At 43.7% G+C, this 11,069-nt stretch overlaps 1 protein-coding gene across 1 annotated transcript in view; it reads left to right on the plus strand.

The window, feature by feature from the left end:
- Positions 1-11,069, plus strand: part of P4HA3 (prolyl 4-hydroxylase subunit alpha 3) — a 44,356-nt gene that overhangs the window by 6,467 nt on the left and 26,820 nt on the right. Inside the window, 6 exon segments of the mRNA XM_023764045.1 lie at positions 40-149; positions 152-233; positions 7,591-7,733; positions 8,410-8,483; positions 8,486-8,524; positions 8,526-8,643. Coding sequence (XP_023619813.1) covers positions 40-149; positions 152-233; positions 7,591-7,733; positions 8,410-8,483; positions 8,486-8,524; positions 8,526-8,643 — 566 coding nt within the window.

Below are 11,069 nucleotides of genomic sequence, written 5' to 3' on the forward strand. Positions count from 1 at the left end.
GGCGGGATCTCCCCCGGGCCCCGTCCGCCCCGCCCGTAGGCCTTCCTCGCCCAACCTACCCCCTCCTGGCGGTGCTGGCCCTTCGGGCGAGGGCCCCCCCGGGGCCGCGCGCGCGGGAACACCTTTCTCGGCGCTGACCAGCGTGGCGCGCGCCTGGCCCCCGAGCGCCGCCTGCTGGGGCTGCTGAGGCGCTACCTGCGCGGGGAGGAGGCGCGGCTGCGGGACCTGACCAGGTGAGGGGCCCGAGTGGGGGAGACTGAGTCAGAGGCCGGGACTGAGACGCTGTGCTCCAGGCTGGGGGTGGCGCTGAGACTCATTGCCACCCTGCGTGGGACTTCAGACCCAGCGTCACGCCCACCGTGAGACTGAGACGCGGGGGGTGTGACTCCCCAGATGCATTGTCACCCTGTGCGCGACCCCAGGCGAGACAGTGTGGCGTGGGGTGATGGGGAACTGAGGCTGAGGGTGACCCCAGAGACACGGTGTCACACAGTGTGGCCTCACACAGAGACAGATGTGGGAAGGTGTGGCCGAGTGCCTCTGAGGCCAGGTAGGACCTCACAGGACAGTGTCCAAGGTGTGGGCCCCCAGGCTCGGTGTCACAGAGATGCCCAGACGCTAGCAGAGGGCCATGGGGAGGAGACTGTGTGTTGCTGTAGCCATACGTGTGTTGACCACGTGACTGGGTCATTGGTGTTTGTTATGAGTCAGGTGACATTCTGTGACCACGTGGGAGACGCTCATGTCATTGGAACTAGATGCACATGGCACTATGGATACCATCCCCGTGGGAGAGATGCAGAGTATGTACTAGTGATTGTGCAAGTCACTATGTGAATGTGCTTCACTTTCATCAATGTATTCAACACGTGTGTTTGAGTGCAAGCACTGTTCCAGACCCTGGGGATAAACAAGACCCAAGACTCAAGGAGCTTGGAGTCTGTAGCATCAGGATTGTGAGTCAGAGATGCCCACGTGTCCTTTGCTTTCAGCTCTCCCTTCTCTTCACCCCAGGAAGAGCTCTCTAAATTCTAAATAAATGATAACTGAGGTGTTATATGTGTATGAAAGTGTATGACACCAAGAAAATACTGGGTACACAGACAATAGGGTGGTGAAGGCCTGGGGCCGGGGGGTGGGAGGGCGGGGGCAGGCGGGGGCTAGAAGGAGTCAATGGGGGGGGGGAAAAGGAACATATGTAATGCTTTCAACAATAAAGTTTTAAAAAACTGGGTAAAACCATTCTTGATGCTAGAGCAGCGGTTCTCAACCTGTGGGTCACGACCCCTTTGGGGGTTGAACGACCCTTTCACAGGGGTCGCCTAAGATCATCGGAAAACACGTATATAATTACATGTTGTTTTTGTGATTAATCACTATGCTTTAATTATGTTCAATTTGTAACAATGAAATTGGGGGTCACCACAACATGAGGAACTGTATTAAAGGGTCGTGGCATGAGGAAGGTTGAGAACCACTGTGCTAGAGGATGCTGGGTATAGCACACACAAGCAGATACTCAGCCAATATTGTTTTGCTATACAATCAACAAGCGCTAATGCTACACACCATGGGATAAAACGCTGTAGACTTGGAACACTGGGGCACCGTCATCACATACTGACTCTGTCAGTGTCAAGCTATGAAAGATCAATGATTGTGTCTGACACCACATGTGTGAGCATGTGCTGTGCCTTCTCTGCTTGGGACATGGAGAAGCCCGCAGTGTGAGAAACGGTGGTGTAAACACATTGTTATCTGAATATATTAATACTGTGCTTCTGTGATGGGCCCCTCTGCTGAGCTGAGACAACAGAAGGCTGTCTGAAATGTACTGCTTATAGAATTGTGAGTGGGTGTTTGTGATGGTAATACCCATTCGGGGGCACATGGGAAGAAGGTGTGTGGGACACCAGGGCTGTGTGGGAGAGAATCAATTTGTGTGTGGAAGTGTATGTGACAGACCTTGTTTGTTACTCAGTGGTGACCGAATGATGATGTAATTTGGAACGTGCTCTTAAGTGAGTAGTTTGCATGTAAGCATTGATGCATGTTTAAATTCACTGTTAGTTTCAAATAGGCATGATACACACACATAAATAATGTATGTAAGTGTATATTAATAATAACAGAAATGATTATGATTTCCATAATTCTTGTCACTCTTTGGAGGAGCATAGTTGCCTAATGTTCTATAAGCCCACGTTTACAGAGCAAAATATTTTAATTTTGTTCTTAGCCTTGATCAGTGATTTTCAACTTTTTCATCTCATGGCACACATAAACTACTTCCTAAAATTCTGTGGCACACCAAAAATATATTTTTTTGCCAATCAGACAAAAAAATAGGTCTAATTTTGATTCATTCACACCAGATGGTTATTGTTGTGTTGTCTGTTGTCCTTTTTTAATTTGACAATCTAAAGGAAAGGAGGTCATTGACCCTGACTAGTCAGGTAGTGCATGTTTTAAACATTCTTGTGACACACCGGTTGAAAAGCGTTGGTCTAGATTCACTGAAGTCCAAGTTTATTGAGGGAAATAGCAGACTTGTTTGTCTTTGATTTCAGATCCCCACATGCTCCTGGCTACCCGTGTGCTTCTTCCCTTACACTAACCCCTCTTTTTGGTGGTCCTGCTGGAGATGAGGGTCAGGACTCTGACGCCCATGCCCAGCCTCTCAGGGAACAAGCTCAGAAGAGCGCCTGTCGATTAAAGCATCTGGGCAGGGCTTCCCTGTCTTATCACCACTGTCATTGTCAAAGTGGGAGGTTTTGCACAAACCTTCTCTCATTTAATTCTCTCTGACACGCAGTGCTTTGGAGGAGGTTTGTATTACTCTCTTAAACAAATGAGACATTTTTTAAACTATGAGAAAACCGAAGGACTTTATCCAAGATTATAAATGCAGTGGGTAGCAAATCCAGGACTAGAACACAGCTCTTTTGATTCTCCTCCCATCATGCTGTGCTGTTCTCCTGCTTGCTTATCTGATATGACAGGACCCAGACCTGAGGTTTATGAGCAGCCAGAGTACATAATGGTTAGGAGTCTGGATTCAGCAATTTAATAGACCTCTATTTGAATCCTTGGCTCTGACTTTGGGCGAGTTTCTTTACCTCTTTAAGCATTAGCTTTTTAATCGGTAAAATAATGGTAGTGAGAGTACCTACCCCCATCGGGTTGTTGGAGGGATTAAATACCATATAAAGGCATTTATCATTGTGCTTGGAATGTGATAATTGCTCAATAAATGTTAGGTCTTCACGATTGTTAAGACTGACTAGTGAAACTAGACCCCACGTTTGGCTTTAAACAGTAACTAGGACTGTGAGAGCTCAGATAATAAAAAAGAATCAGAAAAATTCTAGATTCTCTTCTCATGTGACTTACGGATATGTAATTTCAGAAAGTGTAATTTGATATTTTTGAGACTGTCTGTTCTCGAATCAGTGCTCTAAAACCTAGTGAAATGTTTGCTTTTTAAAGCAAGAATTTTGGCGGTTCCTGCTCATGTTCTTATACTCCCAATCTGGTGATTTCATGGACTTGAGATGTTATTTCTAAGGGCCTCAGTTGATATTCTTCTCTGAATTTTTAAATTTAAAAATGAAATTTTGGGCGGGGGGGTTGAAACTACTCTCTACCCACATTAATGAATAAAAATTATACTAGTTATAGTATATATTGTTATATACTAGTATAGTATATATTTGTTACATATATAAATATAATATAGATATATATAATTAAGCCCTAGCTCTTTTTATTGGTACAGTTTTTTAAAATCACCAAGATTGAAAGAGTAGGGCCAGCAGCAGTTATTTCTGTGCTAAGAATGAACCCTTCTGAATGTCTCAGAAGCACTGAAGCAAAGCCCTTTCTGAATTCTGAAGGAGAAACATATTGAATTAAAATAGCCCATGTATTGTGGTTGGATCATCTGTCCAGGCTCCGTCTAATGCAGGGATTGGGTTGCACATTTTATGTGCAAATTCTTGAAGGAAAGGATCTGCTTTTCCACTCTCAGCAGCATTTGCCATTTAGGAAACCGTGAGGTTTGAATTCAGCATCCAGTTACTCAGTCTCTGAAAACCAGCTATTTGCTCAGAGGCTGGGCATGGGGCCAACATTTAGATTCCAAACCAGCCTCGGATATTAGTGGATAGGGGTTTTTTCTCTCTGTAACAGAAAAGTGATGTATCTGAGCGCTGAACTGAATTATGTGCTGCAGGGAAGATCAGACCCCTGTGCTAAATAAACGGAGCCCGTCCTGCAAAGTGGGCTGCGAAGAGAAAAAGAGGTAGTGCTTTTGATCTGATTGATGGCTTGGGACAATCTTCACCTCACGGCCTTACCTCTTTCCTTTTGTGCCTCAGTTTCCTCTGTTGCCTGTTAGACATCAGTCCTCAAGCACCAGATGATGAATCTATTTATTCAGTTGCGGAAAAGGTGATGGAAAGAAATACTAGAACGGTCACGCTAGAAGAGAGACCTTCTAGACGAGACCAGCTCTGTCATTTTATAGAGGAAGAAACTGAAGGATAGTTGGAGGCTGGGTCAGGATAAGTCCAACCGTCTTATAAAATCATTGCCCGCTCAGCCTCAGTTGTTTCTGAACGCTTACTCTTCAGGTTGGACTCAAGCCCAAGTCTCTGCTGAGAAGTTTTTTCATTGAGCAATGGAATATCTTTCATTAAGTAGTTCCATATGGAGCTGATGCAGGAAATAATGGGTAATAAAAAAAACAAACCCACACCCTGAGACTGGTGTAGTTTCAAAACCCTAAGATAACCGCTCTCAAACAGCCCTGCTTGGGGACCAGAGACACCCTGATATTCGACAGGCTTCCCATTCCCTCCCTGGGGCACCCAGGTCCTGATTGGCTCCCTGGAAGCACCATAAAGCAAGTCATCTTCTATTTTCAAGCTCTGTTTGATAGTTGCAGGAACCACCCTTGAGAAGTCCTTAGGTCAGACTCTGCTGGAAGGTATGGAAATCCTCCCACCCAACCACCGTCTCTATTCTTCATCCCTTTCCGCTCATGGAAGTCCCCACTCTTGCCAAAGAGCTCCTATATTCTCACGTGCTCTTGTACACATTCACGTAAATCCATATCCTTTTCACTTTGATCACACTCTTTTCTTTTACTTCCTTTGTTGTTATCATATTTCTTGGAAATTAATCATTTTAAAGCAAGGGGGAAATTCTTTGAGGGCAGGACTAGAGCTCTTAAGTCTGCCTTTTAAAAATCTATACATTTCAACAGTATGAATCCCGCTGTTAGGAGTGGAATAACCATAGTAGACCAGAAAAGGAGACAGCATGTTTTGCTTACATGAACACTCCTGTAGGATATCTGAGGAGAGAAATTAACAAGAAAGATGGTCACTTCTGGCCCCACTCTTCTGTCCCTTCCTGCAAATGGAAGCATGCTGGAAAACATTACCTCTTCATTTCCCATTAGCCATCATCAGTGTCTACATGTCACTGTTTTTGTTCCGATTCTCCTGGTCTCTTGCTTGCAGTTTTGAAATGGCCTCCAAACTGGTCTTTCTGCCTCCAGTCACTTCCACTTCTGAACCCTCCTCCCCACCCTTTCACAGACTTTTATATGTCAACATATCCCACTCTCACTTAAAACTTTTTGGTGGCTCCTAGTTGCACTCAGGGTCAAAACCAAATTCCTCAGCAAGGCCTGTGAGGTGCTCCTCACTTCTCCCATCTGATCTTCCCAACTCCCAGTGCCCCCTGTGCTCCAGCACTACTAACTGCTTGTAAGTCCCCTGCTGTCTGTCTCTCTGTACCTTTGCATCCTCGGGACTGCCTCTGCCTACGGGAAGGAGGCTTCCTCCTCCCTTCCTCATGTTTGCATTCCCCCATCAATCTCGGTTTATTACCTCCTTTGTGAAAGGAGAGATGATCTTCTCTGACCTGCTCTGGCCAAATCAATCACTCCCTTCTATACTCCCCCTAAGCCTTGTTCAGAAGTCTGGTGTTGCATCTGTCATGTCATTATTTGTGTCTATATTACCCACTAGACCAGTGGTTCTCAACCTTCCTAATGCCGCGACCCTTTAATACAGTTCCTCATGTTGTGGTGACCCCCAACCATAAAATTATTTTCATTGCTACTTCATAACTGTAATTTTGCTACTGTTATGAATCGTAATGTAAATATCTGATATGCAGGATGTATTTAGGCGACCCCTGTGAAAGGGTGGTTCGACCCCCAAAGGGGTCGCGACCCACAGGTTGAGAACCGCTGCACTAGACTGTGAGTCTCTGAGAACCAAGGTTACTGTCTTATTCACAATTTTGTTCTTAACTCCTAGAATAATATAGTATTTCATTCATTCTTTCATAGAAGTATGTATTGAACTTAGGCATAGAGAGATGAGTATTTTCTTAGGCACAGAGTATTTTCTTGTCTATGAAATCCTTGAGCATGGGCCCCTGTCTTGTCCAACTTCTGGCATGGAGTCTGACAAGTAACCAGTATAGACTGACTTGTTGAATGAACAAATACATGTCAAACCTCTATGCCTTTGTGCACATTAGTCCCTGTTGGATCAAAAGACACTCTTCCTCCCTTCTTTGTTCTAGATCCATGGACACACTATGGCACAGTCAACTGAAAACAGGCTTCAGAGTCGGCAGGCTTGGGTTCATTCTTGGTTTTGTTGCTAATAGTATGGCCTTGTTTCTTCTCCTGTAAAATGGGCATGATCAAATCTATTCTGAGGGTTGTTGGGGGATTAAATGAGACTGTATTTAAAGCACTTAGCAGAATGCCTAATACATGGTGAGGACTCAATAAGTACTAGCTATCCATATTGTAGTCCTTCAGGCTGGGAGGATTGCCATCCCCTCTGGGAAGTCTTTCTTATATTTATTTCTCCTTTTTAAATTTTTTATTTATAGATTTTGAGGGAGAGAGAAAGAGAAACATGGATTTGTTGTTTCACTTGTTTATGTATTCATTGATTGCTTCTTGTATGTGCCCTGACTGCGGACCAAACCCACAGCCTTGGCGTATTAGGACAATGCTCTAGTCAACTGAGCTACCCAGCCAGGGCTCTTTCCTTATATTTCTAACTCCCATCTGGGTTAGGTGTCCTGCCTACATATACTATAGCGTTCCATAGCATGATATGCTCACTTCACTTTTCCAATAGCATGTATCACAATTATTGCAATTAATTGAACAATGTGTTCGCATTTCTACCAGATTCTAAGTATTGAATATAGAATGGTGAGAGAAAAAAAAAGATTTTTTGGATTGTGAACTCCTTGAGAGCTGGACTCTGTCTTGCCTTTGTATCTCTAGCCCCTAGCATGATGCCTGATGTACAATAATTGACTGGTAGAGACTGACTCATTGAATGAACAAATGAAGAGACCTACTTTTGTTGTGATGGTAGTTTTTTGTTGTTGTTGTTGTTTTTGCTTATTGGTTACAATATTCCATGAGTCTCAAGGGATTCAGCATTTCATTTTTAACTACTCTCAATGTTTATGCAGCATGCCAGCCTTTCCTAGGTGTCTGGTTGCATCGGTAGGTGAGATCATCCCAGTCCTCTCTTGCAGGTTCTATCACAAGGTGCTTTCTTTGCATGAGGATTCAGCAACCCCTGTGTCTAACCCTCTGCTTGCATTTACTCTCATCAAACGCCTACAGTCTGACTGGAGGAATGTGGTACATAGTCTGGAGGCGAGTGAGAACACCCGAGGTAATGAGGAGGAGGGCTGGAGGGTAAAGAGAAGATTCTATCTCCTGACTCAGTGGACAGGAGAGAGATTCTGATGGGATGTGATGAAGGGCAATGAAGTGGGTAGGTATTACTTGATCTCCTTAGCTCTAATTATCACAAAGAACTAGGTCCCCTTGTTAATAAGTTTATATAATTTTACATTAGAAAGCACCTTCATATCCATTATCTCACTTGATTTTGGATCGAATCCAAAATATCATCCCATTTATCTTTATGTAAAAAGTGATGTCTTCTAATAATTTCTGTTTTACTAAGTTGCCACTACAGTGTGATCTGTTGCAGGATCACTTTCTTAATTTACTCCGCTTTGTATTTGAACAAGTTTGTTGACTTTAGGGAAGTTAACAGGGAAAGTAATTGTCCCTGCAAAGGGCAAGACTCCTGGAGACAGATAGGAGGGAACAGTGTGATAAAGGGGTGTGCCTTAGTTTTTACTCTAAAGCCTTTATTCCTTATTCAGAAGATTGTATTAAGCATCACTCTGTGCCAGGAATGGTGCTTGCCACTGAGAGGAAAAGCAAATCAAGTATCATTTTTTATTCTTGAAATATGTGAACAGGTAATTATGCCTTGCATGTATGAAATGCTCACCGCCTGCTTTTTGAATGGAGGATTGTTTTCACGACCTTTCCAGCTCTGAAGGATGGCTTCGAGAAGGTGGAGCAGGACCTGCCAGCCTTCGAGGACCTTGAGGGGAGCAGCCAGGGCCCCTGATGCGGCTGCAGGACGTGTACATGCTCAATGTGAAGGGGCCTCGCCCGAGGCGTCTTTCAGAGAGGCCACTGGGCTCCCGCGGTCACTGACCCTGTACAGACCCAGGCCGCCTTTTTTCCCCCTCCACGGCAGATGAACTGCTTCCAAGTTGGAAAGGGTAACGGATTTTTCAGAAGAGAGGGTGCAATGGCTGGGGGGCCAACTTTCTTTTGGATGAAATCATTATATCCCCGGGTTGCCTTTTTTACATTTTTTCTAATTCTGGACAGCCAAACTTTGGAAATTTTCAAGGTGAAGAAACCTGAGGTTCAGAGAAGGGTGTAGCACTTACCCTAAGGTTTCACAATTTTAAGTAGGACTAAAATTTGACCCCGGGTCTTTTAACTCCCAAATCCCAGGCTCTTTTCATGATAGCTAAAGTGACCATCTACTGAGGACACTATTGGGAGTGAAAGGGGTGTTATTAGCCAGGACAACAAACGTACACTGGGACTGTCCTGGGGAAAGTGGTCCTTTGGTCACCCTAGCTCAGCGGTCGGCAAACTCATCAGTCAACAGAGCCAAATACCAACAGTACAATGATTGAAATTTCTTTTGAGAGCCAAATTTTTTAAACTTAAACTATATAGGTAGGTACATTGTTATGAACTTAATTAGGGTACTCCTAAGGCTTAGGAAGAGCCACACTCAAGGGGCCAAAGAGCCGCATGTGGCTCGCGAGCTGCAGTTTGCCGACCACGGACCTAGCTATTGCACCCTGACTGAGGATGAACAGCTGGGGGGAAAGGAGAAGCAGAGTTAAGGGGGCGGGGGAAGGGATAGGAGATGGTGATGTGGAGGGAAGATCATGGACAGTCGGCCTGCTGAGACTCTCTGGAATCTCTTGTACGTTTCCTGGGGATTTAGAAATACTAGATTAAAGTGGTGTCACAAAACAGGCCGTTCACTCTAACGTTACTGGAGGAAATAGACTTCAGGAAGCTCCCATATGAGATATTTAACTGATCTTTGATCATAAGTCATAAGCACACTTGAGGTCATTTTACAACATACTCTTTGTGTGCTGTTGCTTTAAGAAGTAATGGAGTCTGACAAAGGAGGCAAGAACATACAATGGAGTCAAGACAGTCTCTTCAATAAATGGTGTTGGGAAAATTGGACAGATACATGCAAGAAAATGAAACTAGACCACCAACTTACACCATACACAAAAATAAACTCAAAATGGATAAAGGACTTAAATGTAAGACGGGAAACCATAAAAATACTAGAGGAATCCAAAGGCAACAAAATCTCAGACGTATGCCGAAGCAATTTCTTCACTGATACAGCTCCTAGGGCATTGGAGACCCTGAATGGAATTAGAGCTGAATCATCAGGTTCCTGGCTAATTTCAGTTTACGCCTGTTAAAATAGTTCCATGTCAATATATGCTTCATTGGTGAGGCCTTTCTTAGTCTGAAACCATATGTTGAAAATTTAGTAAGTCACTTCCTGAAAGTCTCCCTGGCAGTCTTTATTTCGGTGTGTATTTACTTATTTTGAAAGATAAGACATTTCAAATATACCAAAAGTATGTAAAATAATACTGTAACAAGCAATTCTATCTATCATTGAGATGAGATATACGTTCAAATTTTGTTATATTTGTTTCAGATTTTTTTTCAAGTCTTTACAAAATAATTTACATAGAGCTAAATAAAGCCTCACTCCTTTTCCTTCTCACCACCCACCACCCTTTCTACTCCACCTTCCCCAGGTACCAGGTAAACGTTGTCCTGAACCACAGAGTATGAGCTTTTCTAAGTCCAGCTCCTTTCTCTCAGCACATTATGTCTGTGAAGCTCTTTCATGTTGTTGCATTTATTAGTAGTTCAATCCTTTTTATTGCTTAGTAGTATTCACCCAGTTTCTTATTGATGGATACTTGGATTGTTTCCAGCATGGGCTGCTTTGAATGGAGCTGCTAGTAACATTCTTATGTAAGTCTTTCTGTGGATGTTTGTTTTCATAGCTCTTGGTTAAAAAACCTGGGAATGGTGTTGCTGGGTCAAAGAATAAACTTCAATAATTATTCACATGTGGCCAAGTGTATTTCATCTACATGTCTCCAAGTCCCTCCATCATTGTTTATTTTATTTATTGATTTTAAATACATTTTATTGATTTCAGAGAGGAAGACAGAGGGGGAGAGAGTTAGAAACATCAATGATGAGAGAGAATCATTGATCCGCTGCCTCCTGCACACACACACACACACACACACACACACACACACACACACACACACTACACACTGGGGATTGAGCTTGCAACCCAGGCACATGCCCTGGCCAGGAACTGAATTGTGACCTCCTGGTTCATAGGTTGACACTCAACCGCTGAGCCATGCTGGCTGGGCCATCATTGATTATTTTAAAGTGGATCACTCTATTTTCTGATTTCTTAATTGTCTAATTCCCCGACCCTACCTACTATTACGTCTGTTGATTCTTGTTCATGATCAGTTATTTCCTGATAGGATTTATTGTGCTTGATCGTGAGGTTATTTTTAGCAGGACTTTTTCCCCCCATAGAAGA

Source organism: Myotis lucifugus, unplaced genomic scaffold (assembly GCF_000147115.1).
Source record: "Myotis lucifugus unplaced genomic scaffold, Myoluc2.0 scaffold_313, whole genome shotgun sequence".
In the NCBI taxonomy this organism is placed as follows: domain Eukaryota; kingdom Metazoa; phylum Chordata; class Mammalia; order Chiroptera; family Vespertilionidae; genus Myotis; species Myotis lucifugus.